We start from the raw sequence: 20,642 nt of genomic DNA, 5'->3' as shown, positions 1-20,642 counted from the left end.
GCATAGATTAATATCCCTAAAGGAAACTAGGAAGATCACATTGATGCTGTGGAACAGAGATGTGGCGTGTTGCAGAGAAAACAAACTTGCAGAAACCCTGGGTGAACAGATGCAAAAGCCTTTGGAGTTGGCCACAAGCAAGGGATTGCTCATTGCTCTGAGCAACCTCATCGAAAGGGGCCTGGCCGTGAATGCCATCAGCATCTGACACTGATATTTTTAGCAAAATGGCCACAGATCACTCCCTTGAGTAAATTAATTCAGTAGTGCCCATGTTGGGAAACGCAGCAGAGGTGCAGCCACTGACTTTAACAATACACAGAAATCCCGAATGACTGTGAGTTCATTCATATTCAAATGATACACAGTGAATGCAGCAGAATTTGTAAGAACAGAAATTAATGAAAATGTTCTACAATTTTTTTTTTTTTTTAAAAAAAGGTTACTTTCTTTTCAGGGACCATGATTTAAAGTCTTCAATTTATTTAGAGTATTTATTTCAACATTTCTTAAGAAGTTGGGCTTCTTCCACTCCACTCTGAGCACTTTCTTTCCTTCTGCTGTTCCTCCCTTCCAGGAGGATCGATATAGGTTCCTAAGTACAAGCTTCTCATAGAAGATGAAATACTGTGGGGTGCCTGAGCCCTCCCCTTTCGGATGTGCAGGTATGGTACAGGAACTACAGAAAAGTATCTTCATTTTAGCATCATGTTTGGAGATGGAGCAGAATTAACCAAGATATTTAAAACATTGGGCATGTATCTATTGTTACGCACATGGGTCTCCCCTCAGCTGTCAGATATTGCCTGGAACTGGATTCCATCCTTTTAACAAAACATTTCAGTTGTCTTTCCAAAGCCACTAATGTATGACGCTCGACATGAGCCACCAATGTCCACCCGCAGCCCAGAAGGCCAACCGTGTCCTGGGCTGCATCAAAGAAATGTGACCAACAGGGTGAGGGAGGGGATTCTGTCCATCTATTCCTCTCTTGTGAGACCTCATCTGGAGGATTGTGTCCAGCTCTAGAATCCTCAACATGAGAAGGAGATGGAGCTGTTGGAACAGGTCCAGAGAAGGCTACAAAGATGATCCAAGGGCTGGAGCACCTCCCATACGAGGACAGGCTGAGAGAGTTGGGCTTCTTCAGCCTGGAGAAGAGAAGGCTCCAAAGAGAGCTTATCTCGACCTTCCAGTACCTGAAGGGGCTACAGGAAAGCTGGAGAGGGACTGTTCACAAAGTCTTGTAGTGATGGGACAAGAGGAAATGGGTATAAACTGGAGAGGGGCAGATTTAGACTAGACATAAGGAGGAATTTCTTCACCATAGGGGTCGTGAGGCACTGGCACAGATTGCCCATGGAAGTTGTGTCTGCCCCATCCCTGGAGGTGATCAAGGCCGGGTTGGATAGAGCGTTGGGCAGCCTGATCCAGTGGGAGGTGTCTCTGCCCATGGCACGGGGTGGAATTAGGCCATCTTTAAGGTACCTTCCCCCTCAAACCATTCTATGATTCTATGATATCCCGGTCTTTCAGTCCCTTCAGTCAAATCAGTAACGTCATTGTGCATAAGCATTTATCAGATAATAGAGATCATTTCATAGAATCACAAAATCATGGAATGCTTTGAGTTAGAAGGGATTTTAAAGATCATCCAGTTCCACCCTCTGCCATGGGCAGGGACACCTCCCACTGGATCAGGTTGCTCAAGGTCCCATCCAACCTGGCCTTGAACACCTCCAGGGATGGGGCAGCCACCACTGCTCTGGGCAAGGTAATAGGTAATATTTGAAGGTAATAGGTAGAAAGGTGATTTCTTCTTGAATTACCAGCATTTCAATGATTGCAGCTCAAAGTACAACCTAAGTCTTAAACCCTTTCCTTCTTGCTCTCATGCTTACTCTGTCTGTAGAGAACTGCCCTAAAGGTGGACAGCAATGGACTGAGACACCTTGGGGCAGTCCGTCTAATACAAGACTTTTTTCAAAGCCCCTTTAATCTCCTGGTTCCTCAGACAGTAAATGAAGGGGTTGAGCATGGGAGTGTTATCGCGAAAAGAACCACCCAAAGAACCGACCCCAAAGAATCGCCCCCAAAAAACTGCCCTAAAGAACTGCCCCCAAAGCCCCGTAGATGGAGGGGGGGGACAGGGCACTAACTTGAAAGTTAGGAAAGAGAAAATACACATATGCATCTACAAAAAGAGAGTATGAAGAGGAGGATGAAGCCCTGGTCTCAGAAAAGTGGAAGCAAAGCAACAGAACGTGGGTATCTGAATGTGATGTTGGACTTTGGGTCTGCTACAAATTCATTTACAAACACTAAATGAAGGGAATAGATATACCTAAGTGTGGGTAGGAGAGCTGAGGAGCATGTCATGTTTTAATTGAAGGCACTTTTGAGGGATGGTATGGAAATGAACAGCATCAGCCCCCTCTACACCTATTTTGTTATGGCTGAGTCTCTTCTTTCTGCACTGCCAACCCTGTGCCTTTCAACATCATCCACCAAGGTGACCAGCCGGTCGGTAAAAATGCTTCTGACCCATTTGATCAGGTTGATCCCACCCCTTTCACAGAGTCCTTGATTGTCAAAGTTGCTCCCACACCATCAAAGCTGAATCACTGTTAATGGCAGCTGCACCGCCAGGTATTGACTCACAAATATTTCAAGTTGGTATTTTTTTGAAATTCCAAAGTTTTTTACCAGAATTAGAGTAACCCTACAGAGGAGGACTTGGTGGTGCTCATTGGTGGGAAGCTCAACATGAGCTGGCAATGCACAATCACAGTTCGGAAGTTCAGCAGTGTCCTGGGCTGCATCAAAACAAGCGTGGCCAACACAGCAAGGGAGGGGTTTCTGCCCCTCTACTCAGCTCTCGTGAGACCTCATCTGGAGGATTGTGTCCAGTTCTGGAATCCTCAACATGAGAAGGAGATGGAGCTGTTGAAACGGGTCCAGAGGAGGCTACAAAGATGATCCGAGGGCTGGAGCACCTTCCATACAAGGACAGGCTGAGAGAGTTGGGCTTGTTCAGCCTGGAGAAGAGGAGGCTCCGAGGAGATCTTATAGACACCTTCCAGTACCTGAAGGGGGTGTACAACAAGGCTGGGGAGGGGCTTTTTAAAAGGCACGTAGTGATAGGACTAGGGGAAATAGCTATAAATTGGAGAGGGGCAGATTTAGACTAGACATAAGGAGGAAATTCTTCACCATGAGGGTGGTGAGGCCCTGGCCCAGCTGCCCAGAGGAGTCATGGATGCCCCATCCCTGAAGGTGTTCAAGGCCAGGTTGGATGGGTCTCTGAGCAACTGGATCCAGTAGAAGATGTCCCTGCCCATGGCACGGGGATTGGAACTGGATGATCTTTAAGGTGCCTTCCATCCCAAACCATTCTATGATTCTATGATTTTGAATCACTTCAAGCAGCTGTAAAGTTGAATTCAAACATATTATCTTCATGCTATGGCAGATTGTGTTGTGATAAGCTTATCTATCACAGAGAAAAAGCTCCTATCCTGTTAGAAATACTCATGCAAGCAGGGACACAAACACATGGAACCAGAATTCAGCTGTATATTACTTTTTCTTTTTATAGAGAGCAATTCAGGCACAAGATTGCAATCACCCATCAATGCTTGATGGTTGGAACCTGAATTTCAGTGGTTTCACTCATTCCTAAGAAAAAAATATTAAAGGCAAAATTGAAAAAGTATAGTTTAAAAAAATGAAAAGCACAGGACGAATAAATCATTCCGTTCACTCTCATTTGACCCAATTTCTCTTGGGATGTTTACAGGGAGAATGTCTCTACCTGAAGTGGCCATGTTCCAACACATAGAAGAAAGACACTGCCAGAGTCAGAGTTTATGTCCTATTTTAGACATTTAATACACAGTTGGATTAATTATGGCTTTAAAATTCTTGTGCCTTTTGAAAAAATTCTATATACAGCTCAGACAGATTGAAAGTGCCTAAATCTGGTTAATTGAATCCACATCTTCACCTGATCTAATTCTCCTTGGTTTCTTTAAACCTCCTGCTTTCATCCGTGCCATTGACCATCTATAACCACAAAAGACTCTTGAAAACAAGACCTGAAGTCCCTCGATGACCCTTGTTCTCCATTCTAAATATCTCTGTAGTGAATTGGACACTGTGGTCATTCCCATCTTTAGTGAAGGGGCTAAAAGAAGCCTTTCCCTTTGAACTGTTTTTTCAGAGATCCTTTCACCTCCTGGTTTCGGAGGGCGTAGATGAAAGGGTTTAGCATGGGGATGACAATAGTATAGAGGACAGAGATGGTGTTGTTTTTGTCAGGTGAAGATGTGACCCCAGGTTGAGCATACATGAAGAAAGCAGACCCAAAAAACAAGCTGACGGCCAGCATGTGAGAAGAGCAAGTGGAGAAGGCCTTGCGCCTGCTCTCAGCTGAAGGCATTTGGATAATAATGAGGATAATATAACCATAGGAGATAAAAACCACCAAGGCAGTGCCCACAATAATTGATCCACACAGAGCCAGCATGACTATTTCATTGACAAACACGTTTGAGCAGGAGGCATGCATCACTGCAGGAACATCACAGAAGAAGTGGTTTATTTCTTGGTGCCCACAAAAGGACAAACTGAATGTAAAGCCTGTCTGAATGGTGCAGTTGATGCAGCCTGACAGATAAGAGCCCATCACCATGAAAATGCAAAGCCTTTTATTCATAATGATTGTGTACAGCAGTGGAGAGCAAATGGCACAGAAGCGATCATAAGCCATCACAGCGAGGAAGAAGGCTTCCGTTGTGCCAAAGAGAGAGAAGAAGAACATTTGAGATGCACAGCCATTGTAGGAAATGAGTCCTCTACCGAGTGAGAAGGTCAGTGCTGCTTTGGGAGTGATGACAGAGGAATAGCAGATGTCCAAGATGGACAAGTTCTGTAGGAAAAAGTACATGGGAGTGTGCAGGTTGGAGTCTGTTCTAATGATGAGAATCATGCAGCCATTTCCTACCACAGTGACAACATACATTATTGAGAAGAGAAACGAAAGAAGCAGTTGCGATCCTGGATGAGATTTGAACCCAACTAGCATGAACTCAGTTATCTTGGTGTGGTTTTCCATGTTTCCTTTCATATCACGTTCATGTAAGAAATTAGGTTGCAGTGGATTTCAGCACTTTTCCTGGAGAAGCAATCAGAGGAATAAGGTGCTTTTGTGTACAGAGAACCTAACTTGAGGCACTCAAGGTCACACATCTGGTCAAAGCCAATTGTCTACAGTTTCTTCTATAATTATATCTTCCTCTATTGTCAAAAGAGAGAACAAGCTGCACCCACAATGTGAAACTTCGAGTGTACCTGTTTGAAACATGGAGGGAAAACAGTCCCTTAGAGGTATCTATCTTCATCAGAAAGTGAATCAACCTAGCAAGAAAATGAGAAGAAAAAAGAAAAACCTTTATCCATAAAAATAAAAAGGAAAATGTCACCATTGTACATCAGTGCGGTCAATTGTTTAATGGATGAGTAGTCTGGTCTGACCTAATTGTACTTCTTTTTGAATCTTTATTTTTATCCTGGTTTTATGTTTAACCATCAATGATTTAAATGTAACAGATACAAACTTATGAAAAAGTTTCATAATAAACAAACATCTTTTCAGTGGAAAAATGTCCTGTATGGAATGAGAGTATTGTGGAAATAACAATTGCTACTGCTTTAAGGAAACGGCTTTTTTAAACAGACCAACAGAAACCTAAGCTAAGAGCAAGGCTGCTGGCATTGTTTTTATGGCAATGAGAGAGGCACGAGATTTTTGATTCGCTTGAGGTCTGAGGTCTCTGGAATTGTCTGTCTCCCTGTTGATCAAACAGAAAATCTACAATGACTAATGTAGACCCCTTAAAAATTGGGTTATTGTTAATGGACTTGCTGTCCAGAAGATCTAACTGCATTCACAAACCCTGATTATTCTCAGTGCTATGGAATCAGAATAAAGATATAAACTATTTTTTAGCCAATTCTATTGCTTAACTCAGCAAAGTGAAGCTCAGTCTTCACACAAGGCAATATGCTTACCTTGTAATAGTGTGATCAAAGCCAACGGCAGGTTTTGGTATTCAGCTTTCTTGAACAAACTGCCAAAAACATTGAGCGTTTTTTGTACTCGACTGATTTTTTGATAGTCCTGAGCAATCCATGTGTCAGTGGCCTCTCATCTTGCTGGCTGTGCGGGCATTCTCCTCAGGTGTTGCTCGCATCGACTTTAATACATCTGCATAGGTACACTGGGGACTCATCTTCCAGAGTCGTAGATCTTCATAGAAGGCATCTGAATCTCAGATGAGGCATTTTTCCCTTGTGACATTTCTTTGCCTACAAAATAAGAAAAACCAAGAAGAAATGCCAAACAATACCCTTCTATGACAAGATGAGCCCCTTACTGGACATAGTCTTCTTAGACTTCAGTAAAGCCTTTGACACAGTGTCTCACAGCATTCTGCTTAGGAAACTTGGCTGCCTCTGGCCTGGACAGGCGCACCCTCTCCTGGGTGGAAAACTGGCTGGATGGCCAGGTCCAAAGAGTTGTGGTAAACGGAGTTAACTGCAGCTGGAGTCCCGTCACCAGTGGTGTCCCCCAGAGCTCAGTGCCGAGTCCAGTCCTGTTCAGTATCTTTATCAATGACCTGGATGAAGGCATTGAGTGCACCCTCAGCAAGTTTGCAGACAACACTAAGCTGGGAGGAATTGTCCATCAGCTTGAGGGTAGGGAGGCTCCAAAGGGATCTGAACAGCCTGGACCGATGGGCTGAGACCAATGGCATGAGGTTTAACAAGGCCAGATGCCGGGTGTTGTGCTTGGGGCACAACAACCCTGTGCAGCTACAGACCAGGGGAAGAGTAGCTGGAAAGCCGCCTGGAGGAGAAGGGCCTGGGGGTGTTGGTTGACAGCTGACTGAACACGAGGCAGCAGTGGCCCAGGTGGCCAAGAAGGCCAATGGCATCTTGGCTTGGATCAGAAACGGTGTGACCAGCAGGGCCAGGGAGGGGATTCTGCCCCTGGGCTCAGCACTGGTGAGACCGCACCTCGAGTACGGTGTTCATTTCTGGGCCTCTCTCAAAAACAAGGATGTTGAGGCTCTGGAGTGTGTCCAGAGAAGAGCAACGAAGCTGGAGAAGGGGCTGGAGAACAAGGGTTACGAGGAGCAGCTGGGATTGTTTATCCTGGAGAAGAGGAGGCTGAGGGGAGACCTTATTGCTCTCTACAACTGCCTGAAAGGAGGTTGTGGAGAGGAGGGAGCTGGGCTCTTCTCCCAAGTGACAGGGGACAGGACAAGGGGGAACGGTCTCAAGCTGCTCCAGGGGAGGGTCAGACTGGATATCAGGGAAAAAAAATTCACAGAAAGGGTCATTGGGCAGTGGAACAGGCTGCCCAGGGAGGTGGTTAAAGATAAATGTTAAAGATAAATAGAATAAGTATCCTCTGGGGGTGATAAACCATGTCTATGAATAGTAAAGGAGCCCAGGGTAGTCTGCTTATATGTCTAATTAGACATTAGATTTAGATGTCTAATTTGTAGGAAGTATTGGAGGAATCCATGCTTATGGAGGGCTTCGTGGCTTTTGATCTGAAATGTAAAACTAAAGAAATACCAGATTTTGTTTTTCATTTGTCTCCTTTCCCATGCTGTGATTCAACAACGCAGACTCGTATTCTATCGTTCACCTATTTTCCCATCACAGTTTTTCTGCTAACATTTGGAATACAGCAGCACTTTACATTTCTTCTGATAGCTTCCTGGTATGGTTAACTTGGAGATCTTCTTAACACTTCTTCTTAAAATTGTGTTTTGCATGTTCAAAAAGTCTTGTTTGCATCAGTTGTAACCATGGCAACGATATACACAGAGCCCGTTTTTCCAGCGAGTGTCTTACGGTCTCCTCCCTGTAAAGATGGGTGTGCAAAATCAGGAAAATCTGCCTGCTCGTACAGAGCATATGATGACAGGAGTATCTCAGTTCTGACTCAAACCTACATTTAACATGGTCATAGAGAGATGCAGTCAGCCAACAGGCTTTTATCTTGTTTTATTTGCTTGTGACAGTGAGTTAAACTTTTTGAATCACTGTGATGTCCTGAGCAAGGCGTAGATCTCAGAGGCATCTTCTTACCCAGAGGGACCTAGAACTGATAATAGTTTTTTCTCACAGATAATCAGCATTTGACTCAGGTGTATCAGCTGTGTCTCTCAACTCCTTCATATTTGGTGGGAAGACTCGGACTGCAGTCTGTGAGTCAGAGCTTAAGGTCACAACTCCTGCTGGAATACTGTTAGATCCAAGGCTCCTGCAGCCTGAAGGAAACAGGGAAGTGATCTACCCTGGCAGTTGCATCTGAATTTCTTCTTGGAGTGATTTATTTGGTGTGTCCTGGGTACAATAAGTTTATTCAGGTACCAGAGCCCTTGTGTCAACCAGCAACTGAGTCCAAGTCTCACTGTAATTATACCACAGGGGTTATTCCCATTGTACTCCTTCTATTGTTGTATTAGAAAAGTTGTCTCCTTCAGAGGGTGTTTCATTTTATCCTGTCAGTTGTCCAAATTGTTTCCTTTTCCACTGCCTGTTTCTTTCCAGGGACAATAACAGGATCTCAGGGTAAATAAATCAGATGTAGATATTTGCATTTTACATGCCTTTTACATTCCCACCCAATGTTTTGCGGACCTGGTAATCTATCTAGAGCAAACAAAATCTGGAGTTTGGTACTAGTGTTGTTAAATGTTCTCTTTGAAACTCAGAGCAGTCATTCAGCCGAAGACTTCTGAGAAAGGCATAGAATATTAGTGGGGAAAAACAAAAATAAGAAGAAAAAACCCCTCCTCACTCAAACCCATAGCGTACACACAGACCAAACTTATATTCATCATGTTCTGTCACTGGGTGCATGAAGAGGAGAGCTTCACTTGAGCGTGGATTAAGGTCTGGACCTCCTGGCTTTACTTCATCAGCTTGAGCAAAGCCCCTTCTCAGGGGTGTCTCGTGGAGGCAAAGGTCTTCCTGAGGGCAAGCCTGACTTCTTTGTTTCTAAGGCAATATATGAGAGGATTCAGTAGTGGCACAACTACCGTGTACAGGACTGCTATAGACTTGTTCGCACTGTAGGTGTACATGACCTTAGGACGGGCATAAGTGAAAAGAGTGGTGGAGTAGAACAATATCACTACAGTCAAATGACAAGTGCAGGTGGAAAAGGCCTTTTGCCTCCCCTGAGAAGGGACCTTCAACACGGTGAGTATGATGTAAATATAGGAGGTGACCACAGTACAAAGAGGCACCATGATGACCATCAGAGCCAAGATGAAGTCCACCAGCTCAGCTGAAGAAGAATCACTGCAGGAGATGTTCAATAGGGGTGAAATATCGCAGAAATAGTGATTGATTTTGTCTACATCACAGAATGAGAGATGGGCGATAAAGCTCAGCTTGATGGAAGAAGTGATCAAGCCACACACCCAACAGCCAGCTGTCAGCTGAGCACAGAACCGATGATTCATGATGAGTGGGTATCGGAGAGGTTTGCATACGGCCAAGAAGCGGTCGTAGGCCATCACAGCTAATAGAATGGACTCAGTACCAATAAAAGTCACAAAGAAATACAACTGTGCCATACAACCCTGGAACGAGATGTGTTTGTCTTGAGAGAAGAAATCTATGAGCATCTTTGGCTCAATGACAGAAACGTACCAGATCTCTAAGAAAGACAGATTTCCTAAGAAGAAATACATGGGTTTTTGCAGACTGTCGTTAGTTCGGATGATTAGAATGATAATGAAGTTTTCCAATACAGTGAATGAATAAGCCAGAAGTAAAACAGAGAAGAGGAGCAGCTGCAGTTCAGCAGTGGAGGAAAAACCCAGGAGAATGAAATACATGACACTGGTTTCATTCCTCCCACCCATTCTGTATGGGGAAAGAAGAACCTTTTCCACCTGTAATAAATGAAACCTAACCAAACAGGCTTAAATTCATAGCACTATATTACACCACCACTTAAGACATTGTAAAAGTTCAGATGCATCATTGCTGCATTTCTAGAAATCGTGTGAAATTCATCTACTCAATTCAGAATATTTCATTGGAAATGTGTAAGCATGCTTTTTACTTTAGATTTCATATCGATAGATAAGCACTAACAGTATTATCACATTTAAAACACAGGTCTAAACTAAGCAAGATTAAACTTGTTATCATATTGTCCATCTAATTTAAAGCAATGTTAGGTTATGAGCTTATAGATGAGCATTTACTTTTCCAATATTTTAGTTTCTACATCCGTACAATTCTAAAGTTATACCATGTATATCCCATGAACCGTGAGGGAAATGTGAAGCACCATAAGAATTTATTCAATCTGATCTTAAAGACCCCCAAACGTCTCTGAAGGGGCCCATTAGAGGTTTCTATGGCTAGCTTTGAGGAGACATATCTACATAAAGCTTATTGAGATACAAAGGTACACATAGCATCCCAGATAGAGCATAATTGCAAGCTAATTGTAGAATCATAGAATGCTTTGGGTTGGAAGGGACCTTAAAGATCATCTAGTTCCAACCCCCCCACCATGGATCACCTTCCACTGGATCCAGTTGCTCCAAGCCCCATCCAACCTGGCTTTGAACACCTCCAGGGATGGGGCAGCCACCACTTCTCTGGGCAACCTGGGCCAGGGCCTCCCCACCCTCACTGGAAAACATTTCTTTCCAAGATCTCATCTCAATCTCCCCTCTTTCAGCTGAAAACCATCCCCCCTCGTCCTATCCCTGCGCTCCCCCAACAAGAGCCCCTCCCCAGCTTTCCTGTCACCCCTTTCAGTACTGGAAGCTGCTCTAAGTTCTCCCTGAAGCCTTCTTCTCTTCTCTTCTCTTCTCTTCTCTTCTCTTCTCTTCTCTTCTCTTCTCTTCTCTTCTCTTCTCTTCTCTTCTCTGTCTGGTTTGTTTATAGCTGACTCAGATTTTTCTTTATAAAATAAGAACGCTTCAGCCAGTGGGATTAAACCCAAAACTGTTCTCAGCCTTCTGTAGTAGGAATTCAGAGTAGAATCCATCAACTTAGTTGATCCTGGAGAACATGATCAATAGGCAACAGAGGAAGCTTAGGCTGTTGTGTCAGTTGCATGATTTATACTGGCACAGATAGATCAATCACTTTATTTACATTCAGTGTCTCCTGAGGTCTAACCTAGAAATTACAGATTGCCTCCCAGTGGAAGCAATCACAGAAAGAGGAGGTATCCTATTGTTTCCTCTGCGATTCCATGCAGAGTAGTAGTAGGAAACTATGAATACGACTAAGATTTTTTTCTGGGGCAGTGAACAAAGAAATAACCCCAGCTGATGTCTGCTGATAGGGCAGAGGGAAAAAACACCAAAAAAACAATCCAATAAGCCCTGAAGCAAAGGCTATTGTAGTTATTCACCAGAGGCTGAATTCGAAAAAGATTTTAGTTCTCTAAATCTGAATCCAGAGCCTTAGCTGGTCGTCAGTTATGGAGTAAGTAATTTCTCCTATGGTGCAGTTACTTCTACGACCTTCAGGTCTATGAATGGCCAAGTTCTGTATTTGCTGACTAGAACAGTACATTACAAATATCACGTTGATTCCTCCAACAGCATGAAATACCTCTGTTAGAGAGACAACATCAGTTTCTCGAGTTGCTTGATCTGCCTCCGTGGGTGACACTGATACACAGAAACTCTATTCAATACATGTGTGCCTGGTTTAAGAACTCAATCAACTACAATAATTATCAACTAGAACTTCAGCTTCAAAATGGGGTTTATGCATATATTTACATTAAGGTTTATGTTAGATGCAGGATTCACTTGTCCCAGTTTAAACTCCCAATATGTAAGTATTTAAGACTGAATTCAGCAACCTAAACACAGCAGTCTAGTGCTATTTGGGGTGTTCTCAATTCTCACTGGCTTCAACTTAAAGGAGTCTGAAACAGTAGAGACAGAGGAGTCCAGAAGGTAGTTTCAGTAGGCAGTTCATTTATTTGCTCAGCTATTTGGTAGCTATTTGGATTCTCTTCATTGTACTGAGTTGGATTGTGCCCATACAACCTCAGAAAAACCCTCAGCACACACATAAACATGCACATTACAGGTATTTGCATCTACACTGTGGACCCCTCAAATTAGGTTGGACTAATCCTGCTCCTGTCATCTAAGATGCGATGAAAGCCCTGGACCAGGTACATATATGCAGGTGTCTAGTGGCATTCTAGATGCCCTATTGTAGCCAAATAATCTCTAATGGGCTGGAAAATACTCTGCAAGACCTACAGAAGATGATGCCTTTACTGAGCAGCAGCTGGAAACCAAAAAGGATGCTGTAAAGCATGTAGCATATGTGCAGGACTAGGGCAAAGGAAACCTTGCGTGGAAATAGAGAATTTTCAGAATGCAAAATACAAAGTTCTGTACCTAAGCCAAAATAACTACACAACCCAGGCTGGGAATAGTATCGTAGTATAGTTAGGGTTGGATAAGACCTTAAAGATCATCCAGTTCCATGAGCAGGGACATGCCATGAGCAGGGCCATCCCACTGGCTCAGGCTGCCCAAGGACCATCCAATCTGGCCTTGAACACCTTCAGGGGTGCGGCAGCCACAACCTCCCCGGGCAACCTGTTCCAGTACCTCACCACTCTCATAGTGAAGAAATTCTTCCTAATGTCCAGTCTAAATCTGCCCCTCTCCAGTTTATACCATTCCCCCCCGGTCCTATCCCCACAAGCCTTTACAAATAGACCCTCTCCAGCTTTCCTGTGGGCCCTTCAGGTACTGCAAGGTCGCAATAAGATCTCCTTGGAGCCTTCTCTTCTCCACACTGAACAGGCCCAACTCTCTCAGCCTGTCCTCGGTGGAAAGGTGCTCCAGCCCTCCAATCATCTTTGTAGTCTCCTCTGGATCCATTCCAACAGCTCCATCTCCTTCTTATCTTGAGGATTCCAGAACTGGACACAGGACTGCAGATGAGGTCTCACAAGAGAGGAATAGAAGGGCAGAATCTCCTCCCACACCCTGTTGGCCATGCTTCTTTTGATGCAGCCCAGGACACGATTGGCCTTCTGGGCTGTGAGAGCACGTTGCGGCTCGTGTTGAGCTTCTCATCCTCAGCATCCCCAAGTCCTTCTCTGCAGGGCTGCTCTCAATCACATCATCCCCCATTGTGTACTGGAATTGGGGATTACCCCAACCCAGGTGCAGAACCTTACACTCGGCCTTGTTGAACCGCATATGGTTCTCACAGCCCCACTTCTCCAGCCTGTCCAGGTCCCTCTGGATGACATCCTGTCCTTTCAGTGTGGCAACTACAGCACTCAGCTTGGTGTTATCTGCAAACTTGCTGAGGGTGCACACAATCTCGCTGTCAATATCATTGATATAGATATTAAACAGCACCGATTCCACTACGGACCTCTGAGGGACACGACTTGTCACGGATCTCCATCTAGACTTTGAGCCATTGACCATTGTTCTCTGAATAAGACCATACAAACAGTTTCCTATCCACATTATCGTCCACTCATCAAATCCATCTCTCTCCAATTTAGAGAGAAGGATGTTGTGGGGGACTGTGTCAAAGGCTTTACGGAAGTCTAGATAGATCACATCCGTTGGTTTACCCATGTCCACTGCTGCGGTTACCCCATCATAGAAAGCCACCAAGTTGGTCAGACAGGACTTGCCCTTGGTGAAGCCATGCTGGCTGCCATTAATCACCTCCCTGCCCATCACGTCGAGTCCATCGTGACAGCCTTGATGAAAAAAACCAAAGAGTTATGACGGATTCCAAACCAAATAGCGAGCAGTAGTCACTCATACTGTAAATAAGACAAATTGTATTCAAGGATGTAAAGATCCTCCATCATGCAGAGCTCACGTACTGTGTTCAGTATTGAGCACCCTGGCTCAGGATGGGCTGAGAGAAACTGGAGAGAGTCCAGCAGAGATCTACCAGTATGGCCAACAGTAGTCTGGTGTACAGACACTAAGAATAGGGCTGCTCTTGTTTAATCTGATGAAGAGAAGGCGAAGAGCAGCCTGCAGCAACTCAAAGGGGAATGGCCTGGATTATAAAGGATTTGGGTTCATCTTATTGTTTACACAGTCATTTCAAGAGGCACTAAGCACCCATGGCTCTGCAACTAATCCAGGTCCTAGAAATTCCTTGACACTGCTGAAAGCTTTGACATCTTCTGCTCCCACTTGGGTGTTTAAACCTGGAGTCAAATTCCATTCATAGTTGGGTGAGATGAATACCAAACATCTGGGCTAGGTTGCAACCCTATTATTTGTCTGCTTATCTAAAGGTAATCAAGAAGTTGAACTTGTCCTTCAAGTGGCGTTATCATAGTTGTTAAACACAGATTGTCAATCAGAAATTAGAGAATGGTTCTACTGAACTGAACTCACACTGGGTTGAGTGTATCTTCATAGAATCACAGAACCATAGAATCACAGAATCATAGAATCACAGAATCATAGAATAGTTTGGGGTGGAAGGGACCTTATAACCCATCCAGTTCCAAACTCCTGCTATGGGCAAGGACATCTCCCACTGGATCAGGTTGCTCCAAGCCCCATCCAACCTGGCCTTGAACACCTCCAGGGATGGGGCAGCCACCATTGTCTGGGCAACCTGGGCCAGGGCCTCCCCCACGCTCACAGGAAAACATTTATTCCTAGTTTGTATTGCTATTCTGGATCTCTCTGTGTTGCACTATGAAGTGCTGTTCACCTGAATGTCCCTGTGTAAAGTCTACTTTTGCTATTTAGCGAATGCAGGTTAGGATTCTTCTGCAATGGAAAACTGGTTCTTTCCTCAAACAAAACAGAGCAGTGGTCCTGTGGTTCCGATCAATCTAGAGCCAATTTGAGCTGGTGGCAAAGATGAAACATCTCCTCCCTCTTGCTCTGTCCACATGGCCCAATACTTTGAAACTATTGCACCAGCCTTGACATTTTTACCTGCCACATTTCATCTGTTGTCCATCCCTCACGTGCAGCATAGAAACTCAGTACCATCTAAAAGCATAAACATTACAAGCTGTAAGGTAATTCTTGGCTGTGTTATAAACAATGTGAACCTTTTATTAGCTTTTAAAGCTGTTATAGTATTTCCAGCTCAGTGCAGGGCCACAGGAAGGCAACAGCATCCCAGGACCTTGTGTTTGGAGGTGCAGGAATCTTGCTTGTAACTGAATGAGGCATCAGCGTAGTTGAGTCTGAAGTCTTTAAACAACAGTGCCATTCTAAATAAATAAAGAAACAAGTAAATAAACAAATAAATAAAAAAGAAGCCCTTAAAAGCAGCATAGATTAATATCCATAAAGGAAACTAGGAAGATCACATTGATGCTGTAGAACAGAGATGTGGCGTGTTGCACAGAAAACAAACTTGCAGAAACCCTGGGTGAACAGATGCAAAAGCCTTTGAAGTTGGCCACAAGCAAGGGATTGCTCATTGCTCTGAGCAACCTCATCGAAAGGGGCCTGGCCGTGAATGCTATCAGCATCTGACACTGATATTTTTAGCAAAATGGCCACAGATCACTCCCTTGAGTAAATTAATTCAGTAGTGCCCATGTTGGGAAAGGCAGCAGAGGTGCAGCCACTGACTTTAACAATACACAGAAATCCTGAGTGACTGTGAGTTCATTCATACTCAAATGATACACAGTGAATGCAGCAGAATTTGTAAGAACAGAAATTAATGAAAATGTTCTACAAAATTTTTTTTTTAAAAAAAGGTTACTTTCTTTTCAGGGACCATGATTTAAAGTATTCAATTTATTTAGAGTATTTATTTCAACATTTCTTAAGAAGTTGGGCTTCTTCCACTCCACTCTGAGCACTTTCTTTCCTTCTGCTGTTACTCCCTTCCAGGAGGATCAATGTAGGTTCCTAAGTACAAGCTTCTCATAGAAGATGAAATACTGTGGGGTGCCTGAGCCCTCCCCTTTCGCATGTGCAGGTATGGTACAGGAACTACAGAAAAGTATCTTCATTTTAGCATCATGTTTGGAGATGGAGCAGAATTAACCAAGATATTTAAAACATTAGGCATGTACCTATTGTTACGCACATGGGTCTCCCCTCAGTTGTCAGATATTGCCTGGAACTGGATTCCATCCTTTTAACAAAACATTTCAGTTGTCTTTCCAAAGCCACTAATGTATGAAGCTCGACATGAGCCACCAATGTCCACCCGCAGCCCAGAAGGCCAACCGTGTCCTGGGCTGCATCAAAGAAATGTGACCAACGGGGTGAGGGAGGGGATTCTGTCCATCTATTCCTCTCTTGTGAGACCTCATCTGGAGGATTGTGTCCAGCTCTAGAATCCTCAACATGAGAAGGAGATGGAGCTGTTGGAACAGGTCCAGAGAAGGCTACAAAGATGATCCAAGGGCTGGAGAACCTCCCATACGAGGACAGGCTGAGAGAGTTGGGGTTGTTCAGCCTGGAGAAGAGAAGGCTCCGAGGAGAACTTATCTCGACCTTCCAGTACCTGAAGGGGCTACAGGAAAGCTGGAGAGGGACTGTTCACAAATTCTTGTAGTGATGGGACAAGGGGAAATGGGTATAAACTGGAGAGGGGCAGATTTAGACTAGACATAGGGAGGAATTTCTTCACCATAGGGGTCGTGAGGCACTGGCACGGATTGCCCATGGAAGTTGTGTCTGCCCCATCCCTGGAGGTGATCAAGGCCGGGTTGGATAGAGCGTTGGGCAGCCTGATCCAGTCAGAGGTGTCTCTGCCCATGGCACGGGGTGGAATTAGGTCATGTTTAAGGTCCCTTCCCCCCCCAAACCCTTCTATGATTCTATGATATCCCGGTCTTTCAGTCCCTTCAGTCAAATCAGTAACGTCATTGTGCATAAGCCTTTATCAGATAATAGAGATCATTTCATAGAATCACAAAATCATGGAATGCTTTGAGTTAGAAGGGATTTTAAAGATCATCCAGTTCCACCTGCCCTGCCATGGGCAGGGACACCTCCCACTGGATCAGGTTGCTCAAGGTCCCATCCAACCTGGCCTTGAATACCTCCAGGGATGGGGCAGCCACCACTGCTCTGGGCAAGGTAATAGGTAATATTTGAAGGTAATAGGTAGAAAGGTGATTTCTTCTTGAATTACCAGCATTTCAATGATTGCAGCTCAAAGTACAACCTAAGTCTTAAACCCTTTCCTTCTAGCTCTCATCCTTACTCTGTCTGTAGAGAACTGCCTTAAAGGTGGACAGCACTGGACTGAGACACCTTGGGGCAGTCCGTCTAACACAAGGCTTTTTTCAAAGCCCCTTTAATCTCCTGGTTCCTCAGACAGTAAATGAAGGGGTTGAGCATGGGAGTTACAATAGTGTACACAACTGACACCAGTTTGTTCAAGTCGAAAGGATGGATTCTCTTGGGCCTGGCGTACATGAACAGAGTGGCTGAAAAGAAGATAACAACTACAGTGAGGTGAGAAACACAAGTGGAGAATGCTTTCTTCCTGCTCTGGGCTGCGGGGATATGCAGGATGGTGTTGATAATGCATATGTAGGAGATAATTGTGACAGAGAGGGGAACCAACAAAATAAGCAAGGCCAGGATGAAATCCACTATTTCAGCTACTGTTTTGTCAATACATGACATGTTCAGCAAGGGGCTAATGTCACAGAAGAAGTGGTTGATGACGTTGGAGCCACAAAAAGGCAGCTGAGAGATGAAATATACTTTCAGCATGGAAGCCAAGAAGCCGATGAGCCAGGAGCATGTGGCTAGTTGCGTGCAGATGCGGTGGTTCATGATGACTTGATAGCGCAGGGGGTTGCAGATGGCCACATAGCGATCATAAGCCATGACTGCCAGGAGGACACACTCGGTACAAATAAGGGAGCTGAAGAGGTAAAGCTGGGTCATACAGCCTCCAAAAGAGATATTCTTGCTTTCAACAAGAAAATTTAAAAGCAGTTTGGGGACAATGACTGAGACGTACCAAACTTCCAGGAAAGATAGGTTGCTGAGAAAGAAATACATGGGCTTCTGAAGTTGATGGTTCATCTTTACCAAGATAATTATAAGCATATTTTCCAAGGTGGTCAGCATGTAGGCTACAAGGAATATCACAAAGAGCAATATCTGAAGTTCCATGATAGTTGGAAATCCCAGGAGGATAAATTCCTGGATTGTTGTGCTGTTTTCCTGCTTCATAGCAAAAAGCATAACCTGAAGATTCAGAGAAAAAGTAAATGTAAAAGAAGAGAAAAAATATGAAATATTTTTAAAATCAAAGAAATAGGGAGAAGAATTGCAGAGGGGGAAAAGGAAAATTGCAAGTTGAACAAAAGAGAGAAAGACTGATAATAAAAAAAAGGAAAAACATGAGGAGAAGAAGAGAAGGAAGAACATTATTACATTCAGATCATGTACCTTTTTAAGATATAAGAACAAATTCAATATGATATTTTGATATCTGTTTCATAATTAGTGGCCTAGATTCTTTCTGAAATCCATGGGTGTTGATTGCCTATAGAACAGCTGGATGCTCAGTTTTCTTTTACTTGCAGGGGATACTGGACGTACAGAATTCATCTGCATGACTTAGGCATTTGGGCTTAGTTCTGCAAAGCCAAGTTGTTCTTGTGCTGCCTGTGGGGTAGAGCTTGGTTCCCACTGCACATTCCCAGCACAGAAAGCCTCAAGATATTAATTAAATGTATTTCCAGAGAGCGGTATATGTTATTCTAAATAAAGCTTTCAGGGAAGACAAATTATGCGTTTGGAGGAATGTAGTTCTCTATCTGTGGCTCTTCCCCTCCCATTCCCTATTGCTCTTCTCATCCACCCTTTTTTGAAAATTTGATGAGCTGCTTTTCATATATAATTCTCAATTTCTACAGGTCCAAATTGAAAAGAAAAATTCCCCTCTCATACTGGAAAACACACATTTCTGTCCTTTAACCATGCCACCCTGTAGGAAAAGAAATGCTTTTTTACCTTGTTTCAAAGTCCTACCAGTGCTATGTTTTATTTTGCTTTAAAAGCAAAGAAACAAAACAGCTCTTACCCCTCCTCAGACCTGCTAGAGAAAAACCTATAATAGATTACGTTTTAAGCGATGGAAGAACAGACATGTACACAGAAACCATGACTGAAGATCTCCATCGTGCAAACTCATCTAACTTTGCACCCATATCACTGTTGGCTTTTATCACCAGGAGAAATCCCACACGTAAAGAGAGGCTGCAAATATTGGCTCTTCTGTCTTGATCAGCACAGTTTGTGCTCAAATTTTTAATCAGTTTGCCTCTGTAGTATTCCTGACCTGGCCAGTATTAGTTCTGCCTATAAAAATGAGGATATCAGACTGTTTCAAATTCAAATTGTTCATCTTACACATCCGTCAAATCTCCAAATAAGAGAGTGACAGCAATTCTCTAAGTAAAATGCAATGCTTACATTTCTGTGGCTTGAACTGGAGTGGATACCTGAGCTATCTTAGGATCAGAAGATTATACTGAGGACTGGAATCCATCTGCTGAAATTTAGATTGCTACTAGTTTATTTAACTAACACACAATGCACTCAGCTTGTGTTCTTTCTAGGGAATGTAGTTATACACACATTTCCAGGTAATACTGCTCTCATTGAGAGCAAAAGGTCAAAAATAGGTTGGATGGATCATTCCGTGGGTATTTCTCTCTTCCTTGGCTCTACAAGTGCATGAGGCAACAAGCAGCCTAGGTGCAGTTGAGTAGCACAGCTCAGGGTAGTTCCCACATAGGCTGTAGATGTTGAAATGCCCAGATTGTTTCCTCCTTGGAAGAAGGTGATTACTGTACAAAAATTCATGAGAAAGAATAACAGAGAAAAACTTTTTTCTCCCTTACCTTCACACAGCTTTAGCCATGCTTGTGGTCCCATTCGTGGACTGGTTAGAGAAGACAGCCCTTCTCCAGGAAAAAGCATAATCCAGCTGGTGGGAGTTCTGCAAAACATACTGGTGTGATTGCTTCTTACCTGTTGATAAAAATGCAGTTCAGTGTATGATTGCATAAGCTGTAATTACTCTTGGGATTTCAGTGTTTATTTTGCCTTTGTAGAACAGAGGTACCCAAGAAGGAAACTTGTGAAGACTAATTCGAGCGTTCTGAGGGTCCCTCTGCAGCACTTACAGTTCATGAAATGAGCAATAACCTAACTTAGACACTGTGAAACATTTTCTGGAGGTGACTATTCCTCAGTTACCTACTAGTGATTCTTCCTGTGAACGAGCTGCTGACAAAGGTTCCTCAGGAAGCCACCTTGTATACTAATATAAATCTTTATCTGAGTCATTTTCTGGTGCTGTGTCTCCATGATAAACTTACTGTCCTTTCACAAAGTAGATCAGCCTGCAAATGATACAAATTTCTCTACATGTTCAAGTTTTGTGGCCATTTCAGAAACCTGTGTAGGTCTGGCAGATCTCACTTAAGGCCTTTGGCCAAAACCTTAACCTTTCTGGAGAGCAGGAAGGCTAACCTACCGCATCTAAATCATGAATAGGCGTCCCTATCCGTGTAAGGGAATGTCTTTGTGTAAGAG

The 20,642-nt window shown here is 43.7% G+C and overlaps 3 protein-coding genes across 3 annotated transcripts; all 3 read right to left on the bottom strand.

Moving 5' to 3' along the window:
- Positions 1–4,186: 4,186 nt before the first annotated feature.
- LOC128854570 (olfactory receptor 12-like) lies at positions 4,187–5,128 on the bottom strand. Its single transcript, XM_054088563.1, has one exon. The coding sequence runs from the start codon at positions 5,126–5,128 to the stop codon at positions 4,187–4,189; it is 942 nt and encodes a 313-aa protein (XP_053944538.1).
- A 3,895-nt stretch (positions 5,129–9,023) lies between these two features.
- On the bottom strand, positions 9,024–9,956 carry LOC128854464 (olfactory receptor 6Y1-like). The gene has a single exon (XM_054088023.1). The coding sequence runs from the start codon at positions 9,954–9,956 to the stop codon at positions 9,024–9,026; it is 933 nt and encodes a 310-aa protein (XP_053943998.1).
- A 7,389-nt stretch (positions 9,957–17,345) lies between these two features.
- Positions 17,346–18,266, bottom strand: LOC104054432 (olfactory receptor 6B1). Its single transcript, XM_009555429.2, has one exon. The coding sequence runs from the start codon at positions 18,264–18,266 to the stop codon at positions 17,346–17,348; it is 921 nt and encodes a 306-aa protein (XP_009553724.2).
- Between the last annotated feature and the right edge of the window lie 2,376 nt (positions 18,267–20,642).

The sequence above is a fragment of the Cuculus canorus genome, chromosome 25 (assembly GCF_017976375.1).
Source record: "Cuculus canorus isolate bCucCan1 chromosome 25, bCucCan1.pri, whole genome shotgun sequence".
Taxonomy (NCBI): Eukaryota; Metazoa; Chordata; class Aves; order Cuculiformes; family Cuculidae; genus Cuculus; species Cuculus canorus.
The sequence above is the reverse complement of the archived record's forward strand: the minus strand, read 5'-3'. Positions and strand labels throughout refer to the sequence as shown.